The sequence below is a fragment of the Acartia tonsa genome, chromosome 6 (assembly GCF_053477335.1).
Source record: "Acartia tonsa isolate MP-2025a chromosome 6, ASM5347733v1, whole genome shotgun sequence".
NCBI classification, from domain to species: Eukaryota; Metazoa; Arthropoda; class Copepoda; order Calanoida; family Acartiidae; genus Acartia; species Acartia tonsa.
Window position 1 is genome coordinate 7,360,037 of NC_137265.1, and position 27,155 is coordinate 7,387,191.

General features: G+C 34.8%; 8 protein-coding genes across 10 annotated transcripts in view; all 8 read right to left on the minus strand.

Annotated features, from left to right (window-relative positions):
* The window catches only part of LOC145321843 (atlastin-like), a 45,822-nt gene that overhangs the window by 14,409 nt on the left and 4,258 nt on the right, over positions 1-27,155 (minus strand). Inside the window, exon 9 of the mRNA XM_080163478.1 lies at positions 26,604-26,702. Within this exon, the coding sequence (XP_080019604.1) occupies positions 26,604-26,702 (99 nt within the window). The remainder of the gene's footprint in view (positions 1-26,603; positions 26,703-27,155) is intronic.
* LOC145323248 (uncharacterized) lies at positions 83-2,487 on the minus strand. Its single transcript, XM_080165688.1, has 3 exons — positions 2,005-2,487; positions 1,704-1,771; positions 83-1,373 (listed from the first exon to the last, which is right to left on the minus strand). The coding sequence occupies exons 1-3, from the start codon at positions 2,019-2,021 to the stop codon at positions 1,126-1,128; spliced, it is 333 nt and encodes a 110-aa protein (XP_080021814.1). The 5' UTR covers positions 2,022-2,487; the 3' UTR covers positions 83-1,125.
* LOC145321722 (uncharacterized) lies at positions 3,372-5,787 on the minus strand. Its single transcript, XM_080163274.1, has 4 exons — positions 5,685-5,787; positions 5,328-5,459; positions 4,713-4,823; positions 3,372-4,517 (listed from the first exon to the last, which is right to left on the minus strand). Exons 1-4 carry the CDS (start codon positions 5,765-5,767, stop codon positions 4,433-4,435), a joined length of 411 nt encoding a protein of 136 aa, XP_080019400.1. The 5' UTR covers positions 5,768-5,787; the 3' UTR covers positions 3,372-4,432.
* On the minus strand, positions 6,773-10,376 carry LOC145321718 (uncharacterized). Of its 2 annotated transcripts, none has more exons than XM_080163268.1 (4): positions 9,167-10,376; positions 8,748-8,834; positions 8,076-8,264; positions 6,773-7,608 (listed from the first exon to the last, which is right to left on the minus strand). In XM_080163268.1, exons 1-4 carry the CDS (start codon positions 10,374-10,376, stop codon positions 6,797-6,799), a joined length of 2,298 nt encoding a protein of 765 aa, XP_080019394.1. In that variant the 3' UTR covers positions 6,773-6,796. The 2 variants fall into 2 exon arrangements, with proteins under 2 accessions (XP_080019394.1, XP_080019393.1); XM_080163267.1 differs by having other exon boundaries at positions 7,923-8,264.
* On the minus strand, positions 11,117-12,431 carry LOC145321719 (uncharacterized). The gene is made up of 2 exons (XM_080163269.1): positions 12,171-12,431; positions 11,117-11,760 (listed from the first exon to the last, which is right to left on the minus strand). Exons 1-2 carry the CDS (start codon positions 12,339-12,341, stop codon positions 11,134-11,136), a joined length of 798 nt encoding a protein of 265 aa, XP_080019395.1. The 5' UTR covers positions 12,342-12,431; the 3' UTR covers positions 11,117-11,133.
* LOC145321720 (uncharacterized) lies at positions 13,495-15,664 on the minus strand. The gene is made up of 3 exons (XM_080163270.1): positions 14,486-15,664; positions 14,035-14,258; positions 13,495-13,827 (listed from the first exon to the last, which is right to left on the minus strand). Exons 1-3 carry the CDS (start codon positions 14,692-14,694, stop codon positions 13,685-13,687), a joined length of 576 nt encoding a protein of 191 aa, XP_080019396.1. The 5' UTR covers positions 14,695-15,664; the 3' UTR covers positions 13,495-13,684.
* LOC145323443 (uncharacterized) lies at positions 15,402-19,027 on the minus strand. The gene is made up of 6 exons (XM_080165846.1): positions 18,918-19,027; positions 18,260-18,375; positions 17,821-17,995; positions 16,789-17,353; positions 16,414-16,569; positions 15,402-15,993 (listed from the first exon to the last, which is right to left on the minus strand). Exons 1-6 carry the CDS (start codon positions 18,943-18,945, stop codon positions 15,402-15,404), a joined length of 1,632 nt encoding a protein of 543 aa, XP_080021972.1. The 5' UTR covers positions 18,946-19,027.
* LOC145321721 (uncharacterized) lies at positions 18,796-22,156 on the minus strand. 2 transcript variants are annotated; one of them, XM_080163273.1, is made up of 3 exons: positions 20,703-22,156; positions 20,023-20,349; positions 18,796-19,767 (listed from the first exon to the last, which is right to left on the minus strand). In XM_080163273.1, the coding sequence occupies exons 1-2, from the start codon at positions 20,855-20,857 to the stop codon at positions 20,043-20,045; spliced, it is 462 nt and encodes a 153-aa protein (XP_080019399.1). In that variant the 5' UTR covers positions 20,858-22,156; the 3' UTR covers positions 18,796-19,767; positions 20,023-20,042. The 2 variants fall into 2 exon arrangements, with proteins under 2 accessions (XP_080019399.1, XP_080019398.1); XM_080163272.1 differs by having other exon boundaries at positions 18,796-20,349; positions 20,703-22,155.

Sequence of the window (27,155 nt, forward strand, 5' to 3'; positions counted from 1 at the left end):
TATTGCAGACTTGATAAAGTGTAATTTTGGAAGCGCCGCTAATCTATAGTTAGGGGTTGTCCGTTATTCAATAAAAGTACCCAGGACGGAATTAATACCATAAAAAAACCTAGTTTTTACCACTTTTACGGTAAAATTTTACCAGCCTATACGATTTAAAAGGTGGTAAAATTTTACCGTAATCGTGGTAAAAACACTTTTAGTGGTACTTTCTCACGCTTTTTACCATCGATTTTTACCACAATTATCGGTAAAATTTTACCAGATTTCCGGTAAAATATTACCATTTTAGGACGCAAATTTATACCAGATTTTGACCAATTTTTACCACTTTTTTGGTAAAATTTACCAGAAATTTGCGGTAAATTTTACCAAAAAAGTGGTAAAACTGTTCAACACCTGGTAATATTTTTGCCCTAAACTGGTAAAATTTTACCAGAAATAGGGTAAATATGGTAAAAATTTACCAATAATTGTGGTAAAAACGGGTGGTAAAAATCACGAGAAAGTGGTAAAAAACGACCTTAATTATAGAAAAACCTCGCTTGTACACAAAACGCAAAAATAAAAAAAAAATTGTTTTCATTATTAACTTTATTGATTGAAACACTTAAACATATTTTTTTACATAATGATTTACATAGGTACGATAGCGCGATACTATATAGGTATATATTCACAGAAATTTTCTTAATTAGTCTATAATTCTAGACGTGGTTTAAATTTGACCAAATATTACATAGTTTTACAGATAATATAACTGCATGTTTAATCGGTTTAAGCTGAGAAATTAACACAAATATACATAGGTTTTAATTGCTGAGATCTGGATTCTAATTGTACTTTATACTAGAACATTTTTATACAAGAAAAATATATTACGAAGTTACTTTCCATTATTAAATTTTCAAAAATTTTGCTATATAGGAATAGCGGTTTCAAATATAATATTATATGAATATTTTCATCGTCAGAACAAAACTGTCAAACTGTCATATAGATTAATGTACGTACAAATTAAAGGTGGTTAAACATATTTTTGACTCAAGATATCTTGATATATATCACTTTTTTATCACAAATAGTTTATATATGATCTGACTGGAAGGACTATTATACATCAGCTTACTTTTGTCCTTCTTTTCTTTGTTTTTGCCTCTTGTGAAAGAAGACGCGGCAGTCTGGGCACATATAGGTGCATTCGATGAGTCTCGTGTTCAATGGCAGCTCGCTTCGGGGACTGCGTCCATGGGCGCAGGTCTTGATTTTCCCCGGTGTTGCACTTCTTTTGCGCCTACTCAGTTTTGATGCTGGCGTGATTGTAGGAGGGGGTGGTTCAAACATCTCCTGCTCATCATCTGACACCCCATACACTGAAATTAAAATATTTTTTAAAATTACTTTTTTTTACAAAAAAATACTTCAATTTTACAATAGTTTTTTTTTCTAGCCTAACCTAACCTAGTGTATTAATAGAAAGAGTAATATTTCTAGTTTTAACCTAGCCTAGCCTAGCCTAGCCTAGCCTAGCCTATTCTAACCTAACCTAACCTAACCTAACCTAACCTAACCTAACCTAACCTAACCTAACCTAACCTAACCTAACCTAACCTAACCTAACCTAGTGTAATAATACAATGTAGTACAGAAATGTTTCACTATATGCTTTGGGCACAGTCGCTAGTATAAATATTGTACTATACCTGGGCTTTTTGGTCCTGGATTCTTTATGTTCTCATAAATTATATCAAAATCCGGTTGGTCTTTCATCCTGAAATTAAACAATCTATACTACAAAGTAAAACGATTTTTGTTTGTATGTAGCGAAGGATCTTGTTAACCGCTGAACCGATCGGGTTCTTCTCATAGGTACCGGCAAGGGAAGGGAGTGGCAAAAGAAACTTTAAGGATATACTTCATATTAGAGGGTTTAGCGTACAGAAAAATCATTTACAACACAGTCGCCAGGATAAAGTAGTAAAAACAATTTTTTAAAAATCTTACTTTGCTGGTGTTTCCATAACAGTGACTTCCTTAACCTCGTTCTCATCCGAATTTTCTGGAGAGCCAGCTGCAGCTGTTTTGTTCCTGAATTAAACAATATATATATAATAATCTATTTAAATTAAGTAGTTAACTTTTTGGTTCCACATTTACCCCTTCCACCTTACCCAGCTAGAGGCGTACTTGCTAGTACTCGCTTTTAATAAATAAAGGAACACGTTGAATTTGTCTTTACAGAAAAATCATTTACAACACTGTCGCCCGGATAAAGTATGAAAAAATAATATTAAAAGAAATATCTTACTTTGCTTCTCCTTCCATAACAGAGGCTTGTCCGACCTTCTGGTCATCCTTTTGTGCCGCCGGACATTTCTCGGATTGCTCCCTGAATTAAGCAATCATATTATTATTAAATAGTAAACTTTTTATGGTCCACATTTACCACTCCCACCTTACCCCTAGAGGCATACTTGCTATAGTTTTGTAATATATAAAGGTGAATTTGTCTGTACCGAAAAATCATTTACAACACAGTCGCCCGGATAAAGTATGAAAAAAGATTATTAAAAGAAACTAGTGGCTACGCCCCTAGAAACCTCTAGGGGCACTTAAGGTTGGAAGGGGAAAAATCAACATCTTCCCATTTTCAATTTCAGTTTCAGAAGAGTAAAAATATTTTTTGGGGGAGGGGGTGAAGACACCCTGCACAAAAATAGTTTAAAACCTTTCCAGGACCTATAAGAAGCTTCACTTTAAAGGAGAACAATATCGGTTTAGCGGTTATCCTTCGGGACAGACAAAAAACGCTTACTACTTTATATAATAGGATATCTTACTTTGCTTCTCCTTCCATAACAGAGGCTTGTCCGACCTTCTGATCATCATTTTGTGCCGCCGGACATTTCTCGGATTGCTCCCTGAATTAAGCAATCATATTATTATTAAATAGTAAACTTTTTATGGTCCACATTTACCACTCCCACCTTACCCCTAGAGGCATACTTGCTATAGTTTTGTAATATATAAAGGTGAATTTGTCTGTACCGAAAAATCATTTACAACACAGTCGCCCGGATAAAGTATGAAAAAAGATTATTAAAAGAAACTAGTGGCTACGCCCCTAGAAACCTCTAGGGGCACTTAAGGTTGGAAGGGGAAAAATCTACATCTTCCCATTTTCAATTTCAGTTTCAGAAGAGTAAAAATATTTTTTGGGGGAGGGGGTGAAGACACCCTGCACAAAAATAGTTTAAAACCTTTCTAGGACCTATAAGAAGCTTCACTTTAAAGGAGAACAATATCGGTTTAGCGGTTATCCTTTGGGACAGACAAAAAACGCTTACTACTTTATATAACAGGATATCTTACTTTGCTTCTCCTTCCATAACAGAGGCTTGTCCGACCTTCTGGTCATCCTTTTGTGCCGCCGGACATTTCTCGGATTGCTCCCTGAATTAAGCAATCATATTATTATTAAATAGTAAACTTTTTATGGTCCACATTTACCACTCCCACCTTACCCCTAGAGGCATACTTCCTATAGTTTTGTAATATATAAAGGTGAATTTGTCTGTACCGAAAAATCATTTACAACACAGTCGCCCGGATAAAGTATGAAAAAAGATTATTAAAAGAAACTAGTGGCTACGCCCCTAGAAACCTCTAGGGGCACTTAAGGTTGGAAGGGGAAAAATCAACATCTTCCCATTTTCAATTTCAGTTTCAGAAGAGTAAAAATATTTTTTGGGGAAGGGGGTGAAGACACCCTGCACAAAAATAGTTTAAAACCTTTCTAGGACCTATAAGAAGCTTCACTTTAAAGGAGAACAATATCGGTTTAGCGGTTATCCTTTGGGACAGACAAAAAACGCTTACTACTTTATATAACAGGATATCTTACTTTGCTTCTCCTTCCATAACAGAGGCTTGTCCGACCTTCTGGTCATCCTTTTGTGCCGCCGGACATTTCTCGGATTGCTCCCTGAATTAAGCAATCATATTATTATTAAATAGTAAACTTTTTATGGTCCACATTTACCACTCCCACCTTACCCCTAGAGGCATACTTCCTATAGTTTTGTAATATATAAAGGTGAATTTGTCTGTACCGAAAAATCATTTACAACACAGTCGCCCGGATAAAGTATGAAAAAAGATTATTAAAAGAAACTAGTGGCTACGCCCCTAGAAACCTCTAGGGGCACTTAAGGTTGGAAGGGGAAAAATCAACATCTTCCCATTTTCAATTTCAGTTTCAGAAGAGTAAAAATATTTTTTGGGGAAGGGGGTGAAGACACCCTGCACAAAAATAGTTTAAAACCTTTCCAGGACCTATAAGAAGCTTCACTTTAAAGGAGAACAATATCGGTTTAGCGGTTATCCTTCGGGACAAACAAAAAACGCTTACTACTTTATATAATAGGATATCTTACTTTGCTTCTCCTTCCATAACAGAGGCTTGTCCGACCTTCTGGTCATCCTTTTGTGCCGCCGGACATCTCTTGGATTGCTCCCTGAATTAAGCAATCATATTATAATTAAATAGTAAACTTTTTTTTTGGTCCACATTTACCCCTCCCACCTTACCCCTAGAGGCATACTTGCTAGTTTTGTAATATATAAAGGTGAATTTGTCTGTACCGAAAAATCATTTACAACACAGTCGCCCGGATTAAATACCAAAAAAAGAAGTGAAAAAAATTTCTTACTTTGTTTGTGTTTCCAAACAAGCGATCTCCTCTTCCAAAGAAGCAATTTTTTGCTTTGCTGCCCTAAGGTCTTGTTTTATTTTCTGCATTGTCTCCCATCCATCGTCGTCCCTGAAAAATAAAAAAAAATAATACTAAAGTAACAGGATGTCCGTGTTTATGTACCGAAGGATCTCGATAACCACTGAACAGATCGGGTTCTTCTCATAGGTACCGGCAAGGGAAGGGAGTGGCAAAAGAAACTTTAAGAGATATACTTCATATTAGAGGGTTTAGCGTAGCTGCTAATTTGAAATATCAGGGGTGTATATCCTATATGGGATCCCCTGTTCAGGTGGTGGGGGGAAAATAACTAAAATATGTGTGGTAGGACCAAAAATTTTAGTTCTTTCAATATTTCTCCATTTCCGTCCCTACTTGGTGAGATAAAAATAGGTGGGAAAAAAATACAAAATTTTGTACCACGGGAACAAAATAAATCTTGTGCGTAATGTACACCCCTGAATGAAACTATAATTATTCGCCATAACAATAATGTTTATCCTACTCTTTTCAATCCGGCTACTACCACCTTCCGAACAGAAATAGAATGGTAACAAAAATAAATAAACTTACGTAGTGCAATCCAAAGTTAGGTTCAAATCTTCTGTATCAGACGATTTAGGAGGGGTATCAGGCAGGTCATCCAGCTTAGCAGGCAGCTCAGGCTCAGACACACTCATTTCGTTCTTCTGTTTTTCGCTATCACTGAAATATATAAATATATATTATATATCCCAGGTAATCGGACCTTTGCCCAAAGAAGTAATTACCAAAAAATATGTAATATGTATTTATGTAATTATGTTGTGATGGATTGTCGAATCCGATTCGATGAATGGTTACCAAAATATAGCTAGGGACGGACGGACGGACAGACAGACAGACAGACATCATTCTACTTCGTTTTATACATATTAAAATATTACTCACCCACTTGTGGTTTCCGGCTTCTGTTCTTCGTGCTGTTCGTCTCTCTCTAAGTCGGCTGCTGCTGTGGCTGTCATGTCGGACATTCTATATTAAATTTGAAAAGAAACAAATTATCACTGGTATTAAATTTTCATTAATAAATGTCCAAAAAACTGACGTAGGGAATTTTAATATAATAGGGTGGCCAGCAAGATCACATATTGGTATATCTTATATTGTAAACAAGTATATAGACAAATTTAACATTTACAAAAAGTTTATACAAATTTGAAACGTTCTCTTTTTTAATTACAGCACATAAACATTACGCATTTTACCATGGAAATCTACCACCGTATTAATTAAAACATTCCCTACGATAACTGTCATATATATAATATTTTTATACAAAATTAAACAAATATATAAAATTAACAAAAGCTAGTTCTGAATACTTTTTTTCCTTAGTTTAGGGGGTAAACTACAACTGCTATATACTGAATTACAAAAAATCGCGACAGATTATACAACAAAAAATTTTCAGTTTAAGCTCTTAACTTTAAGCTCATTAAACTTAATTGGTGGAAAGGGGTAGTTTCACAAAATGCATTTGAACTTAATTTTGTGAATTGCATATTTTTCTTTGTTAAGATGGTAAAAGTACGTGGTAGAAAATTTAACTTTCTTCAAATTTATGCCATATAAATAGAGTTTAAACACATTTAAACAGGTTCAAATATACGGTTCACTAAATTAACTTCAAATGCATTTTGGGAAAAGACTCCTTTCTAGATATTATAAAAAAAAATTGAAGATGAAACTTATGAAATCAAAAAAAATTACATATAAATATATATATACGTAAAGTCCTGGAATTATTGGGATTGACTGCGACCTATAATCAGGTCTTCGTCTTGTTCTTCGTCTTGTTCTTCGTCTTGTTCTTCGTCTTGTTCTTCGTCTTGTTCTTCGTTTTCAGACGAAAGTTCCGACGGATAATACTTGTCTCCATTCTGCCAGGGATGTATATTCTACATGGATCGGATGTATAATATTTTTTCCAAGTCTGCTCAGGGATGTATATTATATTTCATTAAATATAAATAGATGGAGGTAAGAAAAAAAGGTAATAATTAAGAAAACTGAAAACATTTGTAAATTTTAAAAAATTTTAGCCGTGGACAAACAATATTTCTTGTGCAGAATATACACCCCTTTCCCGAATCAGCTGTAATGTAGCTGCCAAAGATACCGTAATTGTTTATGTTTTGAGAACATTGTTGAGAACTTGCTCTCTGTGGTGGTCTGGAGCTTGATCTTTTCTTCTTCTCTAACTCATCATCTTCAGGCCTGTGTCCCTGTTCCCACAATCTTTGCTTCTTCATGTTGTCCTTTACTCGTTTGTTGGCATCTCTTCTTGTCCGAGCCTCACCACGCTGGCCGAAATCGGGCAAATGTGTATTTGTTCTGTTCAACATTTGCTGCAGCTTAATTTGGTTAGGTTGCTCACTGAGTTGACTATTACTACAACCTTGCTCTGGACTGAGTTGACTATAACTACAACCTGGTTCTGGGTTTACGTCTTCATCAGGATTTGATGTGCCTGCGCTTTCAGCATATTCCCGGCTTGAATTAATTTGTGCTGTGCTCGTGCTTGCTCTGCTCTGGTTTCTGTACAACACCGCATCAATTTGATTCGTTGATGGAAATGTTGTTTGTTTTCTGGGACGTTTAGGAGCTTCTTTGGTAGGCTTTGGCTTTTGGGCCACTTTTGCTTTTGGCCTGCGTTCTTCTTCTTCTTCTTCACTACTACTACTACTGCCAGTTCCAGTGTCTGGGTCTGATTGATGACCTTCATCTGTATCATCACTCTCTGGTGCTTCTTCTTTGATGTCAGAAAGTAATTCACCTTCTTCTCCATCTTTTTTCCACTTTGCTTTTTCTCCTACAAAGAAATAAAAAATGTTAAAGCAAATGTACATAATTGTAGCTTCAATATTATTTCCATACCTATATGAACATTAGTTACTATTAATCAGATTCAAATGAAAACAAGCAATATTTTTTACCCTATATTAATATGCCAATCAAAGATAAAAGGGGGAATTTTGCATTGGCAGTTGCTTTATAGGGGTACAATATGGAACTGTGAAGAAACGGCGTCGCCACCGCCGAGAACCGCCAATAAAAGCCCCAAAAAAGTGTCACTTTCGCCCACCCCCCCCCCCCCCATTTATTACATTAAGACCTGTAACTTACCGTCAATGTTGATGAGTTCTAAAATTTCCATTTGGTTGTATATAGAAACATTTGAGCCTACTGCAACAACCTCATAATGACCCGTGTGGTTGTGAATTATAATGCCAAGTTTGGGTAATATTATTCCACATGGATGTATCCGAATTTCCTTACTTGCATTGCCGTCATTCTTGCCCTCATTGTCCTCAACCTCCACAATTTCGTCACTCTGGTTTCCGTCATCTTCGTTATCCACCTCGAATGATGGTTCATTGTCCAGCTGTAAACTTTTCTTGGTTTTTGCTTCGGCTTCCAATGCGGTTTGCCTTCGCTCCCGGTTCTTTGGAATGATCGCCACATCATCTAAATAATTATTATAGTCATTATTTCAAATTGTATAAATGTTACCCAACCCCCCCCCCCCCCCCCTCCAAGGAAATAGCTTAAAATCACCGCAGGACCAATACACAGAAGAGTAGAATCCGATCTCCAGGATACAATTAATACCATAAAAAACCTAGTTTTTACCACTTTTATGGTAAAATTTTACCAGCCTATACGATTTAAAAGGTGGTAAAATTTTACCGTAACCTCGATCGATTCAGTGGTTACTGAGATCTTAAGCTTCTGACGGCCGGACAGACATTAAGCTACTTAGTATTATAGATAGCGGCTGCGCCCATACAAATTTTAGCCTAAAACCCTGTCAGGGCCTGTACGAAGTTTCCCTTAAAACAAAATTAATCCACAGGGTTTTTATCTAAGACTACTTCTCAACTAAAATATTAATAAACTTAAATTTAGGTGATACAGTTCCTACGTTTTTCAAACTATAAATAACAATACCTTCGGCATCCTCATCATTCTCATCACTGCTGCTTTCCTCCACGACACTTGTTGCCTTTCCAGTCACCTGTCTCTCGTTACTGTTGCCTGTAAATAATTAATTTATACATTAATTTTATACGTTTCCAAACAAAAAGCAAGTACTGAAAACATTTTTTCCACCCCCCCACCCCCCCTACTTGGTTGAAAAAAAAATTTTAAAAGGAAATGTGTTGTAGGAGGGATAGAATAAATAAATCATAGAGTTCTTTAAATATTTTTCAATTTTCCCCCTACTTGGTGAAAAAAAACTAGGGGGGGGGGGGAAGAAAAATTTAAAAAAAATTAGTAGCAGAGGAAAAAAAATCTTGTGCAGTATATACACAATACGAGGAAAGATAAAACTTATAAATAATAATTAATGTTCAACAAATATGTACCTGTGATTGAATTATTTCGTCCATAAAATTCTTTCTGTCTTTGCAGTGGTGGAAAGTTTGGTGGTTGTTCATCATCTTGCATTGGGACTGTATCATCAAGATTTCCCACATTTTGGCCCTCATCGTCTGTTTCAGAAATAATTATCTTCTTCGACTTTTTCGAGCCCTTTCCATGCTTCTTCCTTTTGGAGCTTGTGATGTTTTTAAATACATTTACTTTGGGTTTATTATTGGACTGGCTGTTGACAATTGGATCTTCATATAACCTACGTGGCTTTACTGGGTGCTTTACTGGTTCTGGAGTTACTGCTGGATTCTCCGCGGGTGGTATGCGTAAGTCATTCCCAATCTGATCATCATTTGAATTCATTTCAACGTCGTCGCCTCCGTCATCAATTACAAGCTCCTCACCATTGTTGCTTTCTTCATCAGCAATGTTTTCCATACCATTTTCTTCAACAGCATTGCCTTCAGCTTCATTGTCTTCACCATCAGTGGATACATCAGCAGTGGAATCATCAGCAGTGGAATCATCAGCAGTGCAATCATCAGCAGTGGATTCATCAGCAGCATTCATCTTTCTATTTTTTGAAATTCTAGTTGCTTTCTCACTGGCATTGTGAATCTTTGTCTGTTCTTCACTCATTTCTGGTTTCAAATTGGTTGTGGCGTACGAATAATACATTACAGCTCTTTGTATAACCTTCTTATTACTATGGACTGTCTTGAAAAATTGCTTGGGGTTCTTTGCCATGTCTGCATAATTTTTGATCTGAAATGAATTTCTCGACCCGTCATTGTTTATTCTCAAGTAAATCGGGTTCTTTCCTTGAACTTCGTGGGGTAAGCAACCCATTGAGTGGGCACCTAACATGTGGTAAAATTTCTTGTCTTCGGCTGTAACACCTGGTGTTGAAGTTGTGATTGTCTTCGGTTTAACACGCCGCTTAATTCTTTGTATCTCTGCAGGGGCCAGATAAAATTCACACATCTGTAAGGCTGATCGTTTCTGTGCCTTTTCCTTCTTGTCTTTCTTGTCTTTCTTGTCTTTCTTGTCTTTCTTGCCTTTCTTATTGCTTGTCTCCTTCCTTGGCTTGATTTCAAAAACCGGTTCATACTTGTAGTTTGGGGTTGACAATGCGCGTTCTTGTTTTCGCGTTACCATCCCTCGAAATAGCCTCCAGCAGACAGGATCCTCATTAGCAAGCATATAATCTTCGGCCCTCTTCTTATTTTCACAAAAACCAGTCGCGTCCTCTTTAAAAGTGTGTTCGAAATTGCGCAAGAACCTAGATAAAAAAAGGGTTTATATCAAAACAGTCTCAATATATAACATATAACATATATCAAGAAAAGATGAACTAAAAGTCTTGCCACATAAAAAAATACATGGTACAAAATTGAAATTCTTTGAAACATATGCCATAGAAATGTAGTTTAACAATTTAACAAGAATACAATATGCAGTTAACATTTCGTGAAACTACTTTTTTAACTAAAGAACATTGAAATGCATTTTGTAAAACTACCACTTTCACATTTAATAGACGCGGAATAGATGCGATAAATAATTGAATTACCTACAAGCTTGTATGTGGTTCCTCACTAGAAAAAGGTCGCTTGCAGACACATAGGTTCCTGTTCTCCACAAATTTGGTGGGATAGCTTCATGTAGGTACGTCTCGTTAAGCACTAACTTACAATGATCCAAGAAACGTTCCACTGAAATAATAATGAAATTTTCAATTAACTCTGCATAGGTACATGTTTATTATTGTACCAGGGGTGTATATTCTGCACAAGATTTATTTTCACAAATAAAATATATATATAAAAAGATTATTGTACATGGTCACCTGCTAGCAAGAATAGGAATGCCCCTTTTATTCGGTTTATTTCCCTTGCCCCCACCTCCCTTCTCCCTGTTTTAAACGTTTTCTCATCATGTCAAATTTACAAAATAATATTTACTTACCAGTTTCGTCATCAATAACTTCCGGAGCAGTCCAAAAGGCAGCTGTGATGCGGGCGTCAAAGGTGAACTGCTCGAACACGACATACAAAAAGGTTATGATGTCTCGGCATACTTTCAGTAAGGTTTGCCAGCCTATATCCACTTTCCGTGAGTCTTCGAAATTTTCGATGAAAAAGATAATTTCTTCTCTTCTCATATAACCATCTTTTTCCAAGGGGTCATGGTTCTTTATTCTTTCTCTGTAAAAATCTGGTGAGAAAATCTGGTCCACGACAACATCCTGATTCTCACTAGGCCCTTTATTCGCCTCCTCCTCATCAAGCTCATCCACATTGGTCAGTCTTCTTAGATCAGTCACCAAGGTTTCCACAATTTGGCCGGTTTTCTTCATTTCTGTTTTCAGGGTTTTAGTATTTTCAGCCATATCTCTTGATACACTGTCTTGCAGGTCTTTGATTTCATTCTTCACTAACTCATGGTTTGTGGACGTTTTGTTTACCAAGTTTCTGATGGACGCATTAATGGGCTCTAGTTGATTTTTCATTTGTGAGGTCAAGAAAGTACGTAGCTGCTGAAATTGGTTCTGAATTTGGTTCATAACGGCCCCGGTGAACAAATCCTTAAAATGAAACTTATTAAACCACATATTTTCAAGTCTTGGTATTTTAAAAACTACGTGGTAGAAAAGAAGACTATCCACAAACAAGAGCAAGTGATCCTAAGCATCTTCCATCATTTTTGGACTTTGACAAACAAAAAAACTTGGTAAAATTTGACCAACTTTTTGGTAAAAATTGACAAGGTAAATTTTTAGGCTAAGTCCAGATTTTTGGACTTTGACCAAAAAATCAACTTGGTAAAATTTGACCAACTTGTTTGTAAAAATTTACAAGGTAAATTTTTATTGGTCAATGTTTACCAAAAATTTAGTCAAATCTTACAAGTTATTTTTTCCAGGCTAAGTCGATATATATCCTAAATAATTGTAATTTGTATCCTCTGGATGACAAAATGAAATAAAAATAATACCTCGCTTTCTTCCATCTCACCAGAAGGGCCAGATGATCCCTGGGGTCGTGATGACTGGGACTGGGATCGTGATGATGTTGCAGGAGGAACTACAACTCTCGCGGTCCGTTGACTCGCGGAGTGGTGCCGTGCCCGTGGAGATGGAGGTGGGGTAATATTTATTGGCCTCATTGGAGATGTTGTGGTTCTATTTGTGTTCTAAAAATAATATAGATAATTATTGTAAAGCATTACTTACCGAGGATTATAGTTTTAAACAACACCGGCATTATCCTAATTTTTTTCTTCTATTTTTTAAAACTTTACCCTCCCCCCCCCCCCCTCTCCCGACAAAATGACTGTGTTAGGTTAGGCTAGGTTAAGTTATATGGTTAGAGGGACCCAATTTGTTCAACGGTTAACGAGATTTGTTGGTACAAACCCACAAACAGACATCATGTTAGTAAGTTTAGTTTAACAACAAAACACCAACAAACCAAAAACCGATAACAATAAAACTTAAAACCCTACCTTTGCTGTTGTACCTTTGCCACCTCCAGTAGATTTGTTGCTTCCAGTTTTGGCACTTGGAGCTTTGGCACTGACACCTCTGGCACTTCCATTAGGTTTGCCACCTCCAGTAGGCTTGTTGTTCTAAAACAAGAAATAATTGTTGTATTTACAATGCATAAAAAGATATTAGATAGCAGTGGCTACGCCCCTAGAATTTTAATTACTAATATCAAATGTTAAACACACTGTGGAAAATTAATAAATAATTATACTTGGTCAATAATCTTTTGTGGTCTGTTAAGCATGAACCGATAAGGTTTTCCTTTCGATCCGGTAACATGCGAATTTATAAGTTTTTTGAGCGAAGGGTAGCAGCAATTTGTACAATAGTAAATTAGGCCTTAAATATAATTTTTACCTTTACAGAACTAGCACTCTTTCCAGTCCTCGTCATTTTGGGATCTAGCTTGATCAATTGCCAGTCGAAATTACGCTGTTGGATCCAGGTCGTTGGCATGGGCAATTTGCATAGTTTTAAATCTGAAATGTGTAGACAGAAATTAAAATTTTATGTAAAATTAAATTAAATTGCAAACATGTACTCTTTCAAATTACAGACTAGACTTATAACACTTTAACTTCATACCCATCGATGGCCAAAAAGGTAGGGTTTTGCTAAATTTAGTTGAAATGCCTTTTTTAAAATTAGCTATAAAAAATAATTTTAATGAAAAAAATATTTTAAAGTACATTTCACATAAATTCCAAATAAAGAGGGAAGGGCCTTCAGTTGAATTTTACAACATTTTACATACATATTATAACAAAAGGGGGGGGGGGGGGGGAAAGTGACACTTTTTGAAACCAAAACTAAAAGTCAAAGGAACTGAACTAAAGAAACAGTTACAGATCTGTCATTTTGCATGGCAGTTGTTTTATAAGGGTACAATATGGAACTTTTAGTTTTGGTTTCAAAAAGTGTCATTTCCCCCCCCCCCCTTCTCTGCTTTCAATGTACAAAATTAAATTCCGATAGGAATTACGATGGAGACATCTTGATGCAACAGGTGTACGGAGATATGTGCTACTCTGTACTTCAGTAGGTTGGAGGCTAGTTGTGTTGGAGGATGGCTATAGTCTTCGGGATCGTCAGTCTTGCCTACTCCTAATACCAGGGGTGTATATTTTCAGTGTTTAAAACCATAAAACTTAATTCATATTTCCTAGACCCCCCCTTTACCACACTCTCCTCCTGGCATGATAAGAGAATTACAAATAAATTGTGGTAGGTTAAAAAGGAATTAGATGAAATGTATAGTTCATGAAATATTTCTATACAACAATTAATCATGTGCAAAATATACACCCCTACCTATTATTCTGGAATCTTCAGGAAAGGTGTATGCCGGAAAAAATGTCCTCACTTTGTGGACCAACCATACTGTTTTATCACGACGGCAGTCTGGGACAAAGTAGAGGTCTTGGCAGTCTGTATAGAATTGATTACTTTCGAACTTTCGTTTGTTGGCATTCCTTTTTCCCCTGACAGCCAGCTTTTCATTTATGTACGGTTTCACTGTGTGAAATATCAACAATCTAAATATGTCATTTATGTCATTAATGGCTGTTAAACGGAAAGGTATGTTGCTGGTGAAATCGTTATAGCTTAAGTGTTTGATCAGCAATACACGGAAAGAAAGTTATGTTACATTTTTAAAAATTACATTAAAATTTGTAAAGAGTGGGGGGGGGGGGGAGAAGTGACACTTCTTGAAACCAAAACTAAAAGTCAAAGGAACTCAACTAAAAAAAAATAGTATTACCTGTTTGAAACCTCTTTAAGGCCAAAATTATATCCTCGGATGTAAGTTGATATCACATGATTGGCACTTTCGAAAGCATAACAACTGAACGCCATGGATGGTCCAAATCGGCGGACATGTTCCGGCATATGGTAAAGCATGTGAGTATTGTAACTCAAGCACGATTCGCCGTACATCTCCGCCAATTTTGAGTTCAGGACCATTATCATGGTCTTGAGCTCAGCCACACGTTCAGTTGTTATATGCTCTTCGAGACTGCGCAATATGTGGAATAAAAACTTGCATATCAGACGTTGTTCATCTTTAAGATTTGCCAACTGGAAAAAAAAAACATTGTAATAATTTAAGGGAAAACTAGCTCTTTCGCCCCTAGCCTCTAGGGGCTTCGCCCTATATACTTATTGGAAGTCCACCCTCCTCAATAGAAATATATATATAATATAGCACACGTGCGCAAATTTAAAAAGAATGTTATTGCTATACAATATAATGAAACTGAAATAAGCTTTAAATTCTAAAAAGATTATAATATGGTAAAAACCTACCTCTGCATAAAATATCATATGGTAAAAGCCCAGTACTTTGAATTCAGAACTTTTCAAATTGAGGGCTAGCTTCTTCTCTGTCAGGCGCATGATGGACGTACGGGGAACGCGATCAAAATCGCCAACAAGCTTCAATTGATCGTTGATTTCATCTATAATTGGAGTTACTGCAGTTCATGGTAAAATATGGGTGATAAGGAGAAAATTTTCAAAATTTAAGTTCTTTAAACTTTTCAAACTAACACTCTTTTAAGCGGCATAACAAGGCGTACAAATAATGTGTAATAGACATAAATCTAAAAATGCAGAATTTTATCGCAGTGCCGAGAAATGCGCGAAGAAAACACCTATTTTACGCGTCATTTCTTTAGTCAAATGCAGTACATCCCTGTAATTCTCTCCATTTGAACTAAGTCTTCTTCTTCCAATTCTGGATAACTATTACGTCCTTTCTTCAGGTACGTCATCACTTTCTTTACATAGCCCAGGTGCAACGCGTGCATCGGATCACTGGGGGTATCTTGTATTAAATCCAAGCTCGGGTCAAGCTCAGAAAAACTGGTTTTCATGTTCTGATTATTTTCCTCTAACTTGCGGAATTTCTCGTCAGACCTCGGCGTACCCATATTTTGACTGTCACTGGGGTAAAATACATTCATTGATTCGAACAATACCAAGTTCTTTTGACGGAGATAAGTCTGTGAAAAAGCCATCCCTGGAAGGTCACAGTGTGGGCATCCATTTTTTGATCCATGGCCAAGAATGCCGAATACATCGGCTCTCGCAACGGCATCGTGGATGATGGTTCTACATTGAAAGGTATGTCCAGGTAATCCTTCTTGAATTAGTTTGTTGATGAATCGGGTAACATTATCCAGAAAGTTGTAACTGTAGGGACGCCTCCTCGTCTTCTCAAATATGCTGACTGGCAATATAACACTGAAATCCTTGTTGAAGAATAACCTGAAATAATAAAGAAGAATTAATAATAATAGCATTTAATACCTTAGACTTAAAATTGTAGTCACTGATTTATAAAACGTAAAGGCTGGTAAAATTTTACCGTAAAAGTGGTAAAAACTAGGTTTACTTATGGTATTAATTAAGTCCTGGTATACAGTAAGACAGATTTTTATATATGTATGCAATAGAAAAAAGTATCAATTGTAAACTTAGTTTTCTTTCTTATTTGTTTATTGAATGGTTTCCTAAACTTTGGCTTTAAAAATCTGGGCTGTCAATTGATGTAAAACAAATATTTTGATATCCTTTGAAATATAGGCTGCCAATCCTAAAAAATATTTTTTCGAGGGTCATGCTGTATATGAAAAGAACTTTATCCCAACCCAACCCTTTCAAATCCACAATATATTAATTACTTACCTAATCCAGACAGTATAATAGGAGATATGAGATCCCTGAGCTGCTTTCACTCCGTCGCCCGAGATGTCAAAAGTTATATGATCATCAACGGCCTGTTGTCCATTCAACCGTTTAAAGTCTGTGATGGCGTCTTGGAGGATCTCATAGGTAGGGAATCTGGAAAAAGAAATATATTTTTAACTAATAATAGCTTATAATATTGTTCTCAAGTTGTCGCAGGAAGCAATATACCAAAGAATGATCAAACTGATAATTAGAACACTTGAAAGTTTGTTGTTAAAAAAGGAGAAAAATCGACATGTTTAAAATGGACGTACGGAAATTCTGGTAATGATTATAGAAATGCTACGCTTTCTAAATCGTATATAAACATACCTGCACTCAATCAGTGAACCAGGAGCATTTGTAGGATTATATTTGTTTTCTTTGATTTCAACTTTGTATTTGGGTTTGAATAATGTATTATATGACGGAAATTTGAAAATACACGAGCGTTTCAGAATTGCCAGGATGATTCTAACTTTGTTGTGAGAGATGGGGTTGTCTAGAACACAAACGCTTCTGAAATCATTAACAATTTCTTTCTCAAGTTCTGTAAGATGTTTGAAGGGATCCCCGTCATGATCGCCATCAGGTTCGCCATCAGGTTCGTCATCAGGGTCATCGTCATCATCTGGGTCAAAATCATCTTCAGGTATATCAAACAATTCGACGTGTTCCCAGTCCTCGGCATCTTGAATGCTGTCATTGTCTGCATCATTATTATCGTTGGTATTATTGTTGTTAATATTGTTGTTAATATTGTCTACAACAATATTAATGTAGTTTGTTTCTTCAGGATTGTTATTTAATCGCTCCAAAACTTGGTTTGCGTAGCATTGATAACATATACTTTCGGTTTCCTTTGTGAAGTTGGTATTGCAGCCTGTACAAACTTTACCTAAAAAAATACGATGTTAAACATGGTGTTTTATAGTTATAAACCTTCCCGGGACCTATGTGAAGGTACCCTGTAAAGGAGAACCCAATCGGTTCAGCGGTTAGCAAGATCCTTTTGAACAGACACACAGACATCCTGTTACTTTAGTATAAGGATAATGCCGTAAAGAAAAACTAGTCAAATTAGAAAGTTAAAAAATTAAAAATTCCAGAAAAAGTAGATAAATGTAGAGAGTGGGTGAAGGTGGGTTAGGTTAAGGGATCCCATGTAGAATATACACCCCTGGAACAAGGATATCTTGAGACAAACTTAACTAACGTTTGATCAAACCAATTGTTTGAAATTTAGATTGAAAGGAAAATAAAAAACAAAAATTGGGAGACAATGTTTGTGGGAATTTGGACAAACAAACAACAAACAGACAGACCGACATCGTTCTACTTTATATTACAGATATTGTAGGTTACCTTTTGACGATGCAGTTTCGTTCTCATATTCCACATCCATCAAATCCTCCTGCTGTTCTTCTTCTAGTAATGGCTGACTGTCTTCACTTTGTTGATGTTTCTTGCGCCAGTATTTACTTCTGGCTCTCGTTGCATTACAGAAGAGTTTTCTTATGGACCTCAGTTTATGCTGCAACTGGAAAAAGATTACATAATTAGTGAATTACTTATTTAAAATAATATAGGGGAGTTGTTATGGATCGTTATTTGGGCAAGCTACACGTGTCAATTGATTACAGTAAATATGACTATACTGGTGTAAGAGCAAGCATGTTTATAGTGCGCTGACTGCAAGTGAAAAATAGAAATTAAAGTCGAGCATAGATTATACTTTAAGTACAGTAATGAAAAGTAAGGTCTCATCTTAAATATGTAGAAATAATTAGTTGTAAAAAGTCACCTGTACATTTTTCGTCTTATCTCCACTTCTTATACGCTTCAGTAGAGCTTTAGAGAGTGTACCAATCAAATTGTCTCCCATTGCAATAACGTCTAACAGGGGTGTATAGGTAACTCCTGAAATAAGAAGTATATGTTATAATCAGGGATGTATATTCTGCATGGGATCCCCTGCTCAGGGGGGGGGGGGGGGGTGGAAATAAAAAATAAGTGGTTGGAGGAAAAAAAAATGTAAAAATTAAGAAAACTGAAAACATTTTTTCCATTTCCCCCCCCCCCCCCTCCTTGGTGAAAAAAAACTAAAGAAATGTGTGGTAGGAGGGATAAAATAAATGAAGTATAGAGTTCTTTAAATATTTTTCTATTTCCCCCCCTACTTTTTCAGAAAAATCTAGGGGGGAAAAAAAATAAAAAAATTTGTAGCAGGGGAAAAAAAATAAATCTTGTGCAGAATATACACCCCTGGTTATAATAATAAGGTTATTACTTGTTTACATATAACGAAAGAAGGAGAAAGTAAAAAAGGGGGGGGGGGGGAGTGACACTTTTTGAAACCAAAATTAAATGTCAAAGGAACTCACAAAATAAAGAGTTAGAGTTACAAACAAGAAAATACCCTTATTTATTCTTTGATTGTCTATAAAATTAATTAAACTTACCTATCAAAATTGTGATCCAATTATACATACGTCATCCAGCGTTGGTCTGACATTTTTTTACTTTGAAAAAAATAACTATATACAATATATACATAAAATTTTGTTTGTTCCAGTCCTGACCTGGATAATACCTATATAAATTTCCTGCCTTCCCTGAAAAGCCGACGAACGCATATATAATCGAGCCCCACTGGTCGTGACTTTTGCAGAATTCTGCAGTTGCATGGAGTTTTATTATAACAACAATGTTGAACCCAGAAAATTTGTTAATTTGCTATAAAATAAATAATAATAAATAATAAAAAACAACATAACAAAAATATCAAAAAACAAAAACAAAAAATAAAACATATCAATTAAGATCTCCTAGAGAGCTATAGCCAGAAGCTTAAAAAACTGTACACGTGCATACGTAATCGTCGGCTTTAGGGGTAAATAATGTTTATTAATGTTTATATGCAGGAAATTATATATCTGCACGACCAGTGGGGCTCGATCACTGTCACCATGGGTACTTAATTATAAAATATATGGGCGCTGCAATCAAAGAGAGGTTAACGTAAATGTTCTGAAAGAACAAATTGATGTTATCCTCTTAGGAAATACCCCCCCCCCCTAGAAAAACGGCCCCTGGCCTCTACCTAGCCGTATAACTTAACCTAGCCTAACCTAACCCAGCAATTTAGTTTGGGGGGGGGGGGGGATGGGGAGTTAAATAATACAAACAAAATTTTCTAAGAGGATAACGCCACAAATTACAATTAAAATTCGCTTTCAGCATGGATATCCGGAGGCTGGATGAAATCGCCGGCGGCGAGCTCGGCTTCTCCTAGCTTCTCCTTTCTCTTCCCTGAAAGGAAAGAACATTGAATTAAAAATGAGAAAACTAAAGCGTTTTTTAATGAAGAAACTCAAAGAATTCTGAAACATTTTTTGGTTAAAAACAATTTTTTCCCCTGCTACAAAAGACAACTAGCCATGAACAAGAGCATGTGATTTGAAGCAACTTCCATCATTGATCCACTTATTTCTTTTTTCCCCCTCCCCTCCCCCCCCCCCCCCCGGAGCAGAATATACACCCCTGCAATAATTTCGTAGTTTTTACCTTGTTACTCTGGGTTTTATTTAGAAAAAAGGGCTGACGTTGGTGAGGAAAGGTGCACAGTCGGCTTCATGGTCAATGACACGTCTCTCGGTATCATCCAGGCGGGGTCTCTCGTTCTCGTAGAGATTCTCGGGCATAGGTTCAATCTTCTTTAAGTGTGTCTCTACCCAACCGTGATGGTATAAGAGTTTTACTATTTCAACAGCGTCATCAATGCCACATGATTCTTCTTGAACTCGAATATTTAGCTTGGAGAAGAGTCTCAACATCCTAACCATGAGGGCGTCCCATCTGTCATGCAGCTCGTGGTATTGGTATGGATCCATCCTAATTTGAGGAATGATTATTTTGTTTGTCTTGTTTATTTTTGGGAGGGGTGTGATTAATGTTTTTTAACTTTCCGGTATTTTATTTGTCCTTAAACAAGGGGGGGGGGGGAGAAGGCCTGGAGCTCCGGAACCTGGAGGCCTATCCAAAAAATATTAAAACTTGGGAAAATTCATCATATAAGAATGATTTTATCCCTAATAACCTATACTCTCAGTCCAAAGATAAAGCCTATACTCCCTGTTTACGCAAATGTGTCAAAACTTCCCCCCCCCCCCCCCCCTATTTATTTAGAACAAATTTTGTAGCAGGAGAAAAAAAATAAATCTTATACAGCTAATATACACCCATACCTGTTATTATGATGTACGCGTACCCAGGTGATTAACTTGAATAGCCTGTTATTCAGAACTATCTGAAAAGGCAGAATATTTAAGAAATAAAAAATTACAAAATAAAAATAGCTCATATTCATTCGAATCCGGTGGATAGGAACAGGTGTTCTCATTCATACGCCAAAAAACTAGGTAACTAGCATATCGTATTATATGCATGGTTTTCTACGAATATAAAAATCTAAAAGCATAAGATTAAAAACAGTTATTTTTAGCCAGTGCCTCCGGCACCTCTGGGCCAAAAAAGTAGTTTCATTCTTATAATTGTACTCCTATATTTGCGACAATCCGTTTATACTACGGTGCAAGACATATATTTATTAATTTTACATTTAAAAAAGTCCTGTATATTACGTAAGCTAAAAAGAGTCCCAAAAATGGGAGAAAAAACGAATACGAAGAATATTTTAGAAAGAATTTTCAATAATTAATGATAAAATTTGAATTATAAAACAGAATGATACATATTAACGTCTTAATTCACTGTAATTTCACTAAAAATGATTACTAAAATACAAAAATGCACCGTAGTCATATAGTCCAGTTGAATTATTGCGCCGATGGAAAGTTACGGTTGCCAACATACAGATTGAATAGGTGGCAAAACACTTTGCAAGACAGTTATATTTTTAATCGTAAAATTGCAACGAATAATAACATTTCATGAATTATATAAGTTATGCAGTTTTAATTAATTAACCGGTAAAATATTAAAATGATATTATATACATAAGGTGTTTTTTAAAGTTTGGCAACTTTGTCCAGCACGTTGATTTTATCATCTGAAAACAGGGTTACGAAAGTTAAATAAATGTAAATTTTTTTTAATGTGAATGTAATATATTTTTGGCAATGACTTAAATGAAATATCATCGATAAAATATAAAAAAATATATTGCAATGGATATAAAAGAAATATTTTTCAATATAAAGTTGTATACCTGTACAGAGCATGTGCATGAATGCCGCTATACCGATTGAAAACTATTGTAAACAATGAGTGTTATAGTTCAAGTCTCTTAGAGAAAATACGTGTTATATCCAAGTATGATTGACAGGAGATGGTCCATGTCACAAGATTTATATGAATGTCAGTTAAGAACTCCTAGAGAGCTATATATTCAGAAGTTTAAAAAAGTACTTGTCTACCAGTCTTGGCTGTTAGTGTTGATATATGGACCCTGCAATCAAAGAGATGATAGTCAGATGTTTAAAAAAGTACGTGTCCACCTTCAGTCTTGGCTGTTAGTATATGGACCCTGCAATCAAAGAGTGGTTTGCGTAAAAGTAAGTGTTTAAATAATTTTAATATAAAAACATTAATAATATAGGACCTTGAGCGTACGGTTTTAGGCTGCCTTCGATTAACGGTTTAAGTTTTACTAGCGGCTATGCCCCTTAGAAGCCTCTAGGGGCACTTAAAGTAGGAAGAGAAAAGTCGAGGCCTCATCCTATTTTTAATTTGAGTTTCAGCTATAGATTAAAATAAATAAAAAGCTTCGTTGTAAAAGAGAACAATATTAATATATATAATAGGATAATTGTTTTAAGCCTTTTTTAAACCTTTTTGATTTGATCTAAGAAACACTTTTTATCCTATTCTTAATATTAAATAATCCGGGTTTAATATATATGAATGTAAGAAATATTAATAAATTATATTTAAATTGAATATTGTTTTTCAGGTTCAGCAACACTGATTCATCAGAAATAACTATTTGGGCGCTGCAATTAAAGAAGGGCTCACTTAGTAGTAAGTTTTAAATAATGTAATAAAAAAATCAATATAATTTAGGACCTTACGCATGGTTTTAAGCTACTTCGATAAACTGTTTGTTTTATAATTTTTTAAACCTTTTTGATATATGATATAAGAACGACTTTTTATCCTATTCTTAATATTTAAAGTATTCTACTATTAATATATATAAATAATAATAGAAATATTAACAAATTATATTTCAATTAATATTGTTTTTCAGACTTAACCAGGAATCAGATTCGTGAGAAAATATATGGGCGCTGCAATTAGTGAATGGTTTACATAGAAGTAAGTGTTAAAATAATTTTAATAAGAACATGGATATTTTAGGCCATGTTATTAAGACTATCCTTTAACGAAACCTTTTTAATTCAACCTTGCTACGAAGCCTTGTGTGATACCGGTAGAGTGTTTGAGTTCTTAGGGAACCACACTAATTACATAATATTATCTTGAGTTAGACAGGTTTTATAAGCTGTAAACAGACTAATACAATTAGATATGTCATTATCTTTAAATTATTTATTATAATTTATATAATAGCACCTTTGAAATAAGCTCATATTATATCCAACCTATATTCGCCCTTTAAGGTTTATGATTGTTTTAAGCGTAACGAAGTTTTATACCCTTAATAGAAAGATATTATAAGATGTGTTTTATGTAAAATAATATTAAAAATATATATAAATTATATTTCAATTAATATTCTTTTTCAGGTTTAGCTTCGCACACAGCTGGGTGTATTCTCTGATTATAAGCTGACCGCAATTCGACCGTGGAACATTTCTTAAGCACCAACATGAAGCTGTTGCCATCAGAAATTCATCCGTTAAAAGTAAGTGTTTAATTATTTGTAATAAAAGATAGTTGGAATAATCCTACACGCAACTACGGCAACACCTCGGCCCCAAAAGGTAGTTTCCATGTATACAAGCATAACAAATATGAAGTTAATATACACAGACACACATCGAACTACCTTTATGAAACTGTATACTAAATTATATTAACAATTAAGCTATTATTAAATTTATTAGATAGATATTAAACTGGTTAGACAAAAGTTAATACATAAAAATAATGTACTAGATAGGTAGCTATTTAAAATTAGATTTTACTACTTTATATTATTGAAACAGTACATTCAGGATATTATTAAAATCTAAACAGCATTACATTCATCCTCGTGCATGTTTACTTCGTGAAGAACAGCTGCCAGTTCGGCAGCCTGGGCAGCGGCGGGCAGCAGAGGGGAAGGACGGCAGCGATTAAGATGTGTAGTAATCCATCCATGTTGATATAACCTCTTACAAACCTCCCTCTGGATCTCGACATTGTCAGTTCTGGCTCTAATCTCTAGACTCTCTCTTAGTACTAACATACGACTATTTAATTCATACCATAACTCCAAATTCCCGTTATAAGACATTCTTAGTTTCTCTCAGTCTGGTTATGTATTGATAACTGAATTAAACTTTCTCTAATAAGCAGGCACATACACAAGCTGTATCTACTTTCTCCATGAAATTTTCCCAAAACCGTTAACTTTCCTTTTTGTAAGGCCTTTTTGATTTGTTAATCCTTTAATTGCTTAATTTAAAAATGAATATTCTTTTTCAGGATTTTGGAGTTGAACCAGTTTTGAAGTACGTGGAGCTTTGCAGTTCCATGGAGAACAACGAGAGTTCCATCTCAACATGTAACAGTCACAGATTATACAAAAAATTTCATTATTTATTATAACGACAATGTTGAACCGAGAAAATATGTTAAAATATGTTAGTCAGTTAAAATTAACAAATAATTTACAGAACGATACTAATAAGTTTTATTATGACGATCAATGTTGAACAGAGAATATTCTGTTAGTCAGTTAAAATTAACTTAAATAAAGCGTATTGATTACAATCAGTGTTTATTATGACGACAATGTTGACACCTAACATTCCACAGCTAAAATTCTAAAAAATATTGACTTTAACATATAAAGCGTATTGATTACAATCCGCCCAATCGGTGTTTATTAATTAAGTTCTACTCGAGAGCTCCAAACATTCCACAAGCTAAAATTCTAAAAAATGTTATTTACAGAAACGATACTAGTAAGTTTTGTAGTTTCAGTATTGACCTGGATAATATCTATATGACCTGTTATGTTATAATATGAAATAAATTCTAAATAAAATCATTATCATCATTATATTTTATTTGCGATTTTTATCATTAAGTAGAAGGATGTTTGTTTGGAAAAATCTGGACTTAGCCTAAAAATTTACCTAAAAATATTGACAAGAATTTAATTAACAAGTAAGAATGGAAAAACCTACCTTAAATACTGGAGATCTTGAGGCAAGTATAAACTTGTGCACTTTTAATTTGGAGGTACTAGTTTCTATCAAACAATCAGTAAACTCTGGATCCTCAAAACAATTCTCCAGGTCACCAGAGAGACAGGATACTGCACTTTCAGGTCCAGGTTTTATAACTTCCAGCCAAATAGTCAGAGTACCTCCAGGTAGGAGACTTGCCTGATTGTTCTTCAGTACATTAATCTCCATAAAAGCAGCATTACAATTTACCTCTCCAGGTGGCACTGTTATCAATCGACATTTAGGCATCAGTAGTAGACTGTTGTTATCTTGGATGCCAATCTTTTGTAGTTTCAGTATTGACCTGGATAATATCTATATGACCTGTTATGTTATAATATGAAATAAATTCTAAATAAAATCATTATCATCATATTTTATTAATTTCATATTCCATATAACGAAAGCAAATAGTGCTGAGTAAAAGGATGCTTTGTTTGGAAAGTATTAGGTCTGAATATTTCCTCATTATATTTTATTTGCGATGTTTATCATTAAGTAGAAGGATGTTTGTTTGGAAAAATCTGGACTTAGCCAAAAAATTTACCTTGTCAATTTTTACCAAAAAGTTGGTCAAATTTTACCAAGTTTTTTTTTTTGGCAGAGTCGAAAAATCTGGACTTAGCCTAAAAATTTACCTTGTCAATTTTTACCAAAAAGTTGGTCAAATTTTACCAAGTTTTTTTTTTTGGCAGAGTCCAAAAATCTGGACTTAGCCTAAAAATTTACCTTGTCAATTTTTACCAAAAAGTTGGTCAAATTTTACCAAGTTTTTTTTTTTGGCAAAGTCCAAAAATTTGGACTTAGCCTAAAAATTTACCTTGTCAATTTTTACCAAAAAGTTGGTCAAATTTTACCAAGTTTTTTTTTTTGGCAAAGTCCAAAAATTTGGACTTAGCCTAAAAATTTACCTTGTCAATTTTTACCAAAAAGTTGGTCAAATTTTACCAAGTTTTTTTTTTTGGCAAAGTCCAAAAATTTGGACTTAGCCTAAAAATTTACCTTGTCAATTTTTACCAAAAAGTTGGTCAAATTTTACCAAGTTCATTTTTTTTGGCAAAGTCCAAAAATCTGGACTTAGCCTAAAAAAATACCTTGTCAAATTTTACCAACTTTTTGGTAAAAATTGACCAAATTGTGTTTTTTTGTCTAAGTCCGAAAATTCGGACTTAACCTGAAAAATAGAGTTGTAAAATTGACCACATTTTTGGTAAAACTTCCAAAAGTGGTAAAATTGAAAAAAAAAAAAAAAATTTAAATTTAGGCTTCATTGTATAAAAGTCATTATTTTAAAGTACTACAACTGATTATGAAGAGCTGTTTTTTATTTAAAACACAAAAAACGGGTTTTTTTGTTTCGTCAAATTTTACAAAAAAAATGGTAAAATTTGACTAATTTTTTGGCTAAAATTTTTCCTGGTAAAATTTACCACGAAACTGGTATATTATACCAGGTTGACCAGCTTTACCACTTTTCTGGTAAAACGACTCTTTTTTTATGGTATTTCGTAGAACCTGGGAACTTAATAAACCAAACAATCAAAATTCAATAAAAGTTTTCAAAGTTTTTAAGACAATGTATTCTATGTTATTATTAAATATTGGGGACTAGTGTAATAAACAGCTTAATGTTCCCTCCCGGCTTTTTTTACTGTTTTCGTCCATACCCAATTAGCAAGAAAAACAATGTGAATTATAGAGCAGCTTCGCTACTAAAATTAAGACCTGCGTCATGGACATACTGCCAGTCTCTGATCAGAAATAGAAGATTTTGAAATGGTTTTGTCCCCCTGTCTCCATAAGAGGCTACTAACCGTCCATATTCTAAACATAACAAGGACAAAAAAATCCGTAGCTAGCGAGTCACAAAAAAAAGATGGGAAACGAACAAAGTGAGTTATATTATACTAGCGGCTACGCTCCTACAAAATTCTTTGGGCACTTAAGGCTGGGGTGGAGATACACTCCTTCAAAATCGTTAAAAACCTTCCCTGAACCTTTAATAAGCTACACTGTAAAGGAGAACCATATTAGTGAGATCCTTCGCTACAGACAAAAAAAGCTTACTCCTTTATATAATAGGATAGCTGGTGTTCTATTGCCATCAGAAAGAAAGAGAGAGAATATGCGATATCCATAACAATTACAAAACTTAAAAAGAAAAAGTATTTAAGTTTGGAAAATCTTAAACAAATATTCCATTCCTACAATCTTAAATAACAGCCAAGAAAATCATATTTCCCCCATTTCCTACAAAAGTGTTGTCAAACGAGTGAA

What these genes read in the sequence shown, in the direction of transcription:
- LOC145323248 (XM_080165688.1), bottom strand. An exon ending in TCCAGGACCAAAAAGCCCAG is followed by an intron (nt 1,374 to 1,703) that starts GTATAGTACAAT and finishes TTTTAATTTCAG; the next exon opens with TGTATGGGGTGTCAGATGAT.
- LOC145321722 (XM_080163274.1), bottom strand. Translation starts at nt 5,767, where the DNA reads ATGTCCGACATGACAGCCACAGCAGCAGCCGACTTAGAGAGAGACGAA. An exon ending in AAGCCGGAAACCACAAGTGG is followed by an intron (nt 5,460 to 5,684) that starts GTGAGTAATATT and finishes TATATATTTCAG; the next exon opens with TGATAGCGAAAAACAGAAGA. An exon ending in CTAACTTTGGATTGCACTAC is followed by an intron (nt 4,824 to 5,327) that starts GTAAGTTTATTT and finishes TTTATTTTTCAG; the next exon opens with GGACGACGATGGATGGGAGA.
- LOC145321718 (XM_080163267.1), bottom strand. Translation starts at nt 10,376, where the DNA reads ATGCTTGCTAATGAGGATCCTGTCTGCTGGAGGCTATTTCGAGGGATG. An exon ending in ACGAAATAATTCAATCACAG is followed by an intron (nt 8,835 to 9,166) that starts GTACATATTTGT and finishes AATTATTTACAG; the next exon opens with GCAACAGTAACGAGAGACAG. An exon ending in GAATGATGAGGATGCCGAAG is followed by an intron (nt 8,265 to 8,747) that starts GTATTGTTATTT and finishes ATAATTATTTAG; the next exon opens with ATGATGTGGCGATCATTCCA.
- LOC145321719 (XM_080163269.1), bottom strand. Translation starts at nt 12,341, where the DNA reads ATGAGGCCAATAAATATTACCCCACCTCCATCTCCACGGGCACGGCAC. An exon ending in GTGAGATGGAAGAAAGCGAG is followed by an intron (nt 11,761 to 12,170) that starts GTATTATTTTTA and finishes TTTCATTTTAAG; the next exon opens with GATTTGTTCACCGGGGCCGT.
- LOC145321720 (XM_080163270.1), bottom strand. Translation starts at nt 14,694, where the DNA reads ATGATAATGGTCCTGAACTCAAAATTGGCGGAGATGTACGGCGAATCG. An exon ending in CTTAAAGAGGTTTCAAACAG is followed by an intron (nt 14,259 to 14,485) that starts GTAATACTATTT and finishes TGACATATTTAG; the next exon opens with ATTGTTGATATTTCACACAG. An exon ending in TGAAGATTCCAGAATAATAG is followed by an intron (nt 13,828 to 14,034) that starts GTAGGGGTGTAT and finishes CCCTGGTATTAG; the next exon opens with GAGTAGGCAAGACTGACGAT.
- LOC145323443 (XM_080165846.1), bottom strand. Translation starts at nt 18,945, where the DNA reads ATGTATAATTGGATCACAATTTTGATAG. An exon ending in ATAAGACGAAAAATGTACAG is followed by an intron (nt 17,996 to 18,259) that starts GTGACTTTTTAC and finishes ATCTTTTTCCAG; the next exon opens with TTGCAGCATAAACTGAGGTC. An exon ending in CGAAACTGCATCGTCAAAAG is followed by an intron (nt 17,354 to 17,820) that starts GTAACCTACAAT and finishes GTATTTTTTTAG; the next exon opens with GTAAAGTTTGTACAGGCTGC.
- LOC145321721 (XM_080163273.1), bottom strand. Translation starts at nt 20,857, where the DNA reads ATGAGAACACCTGTTCCTATCCACCGGATTCGAATGAATATGAGCTAT. An exon ending in CGCGTACATCATAATAACAG is followed by an intron (nt 20,350 to 20,702) that starts GTATGGGTGTAT and finishes TCCTCAAATTAG; the next exon opens with GATGGATCCATACCAATACC.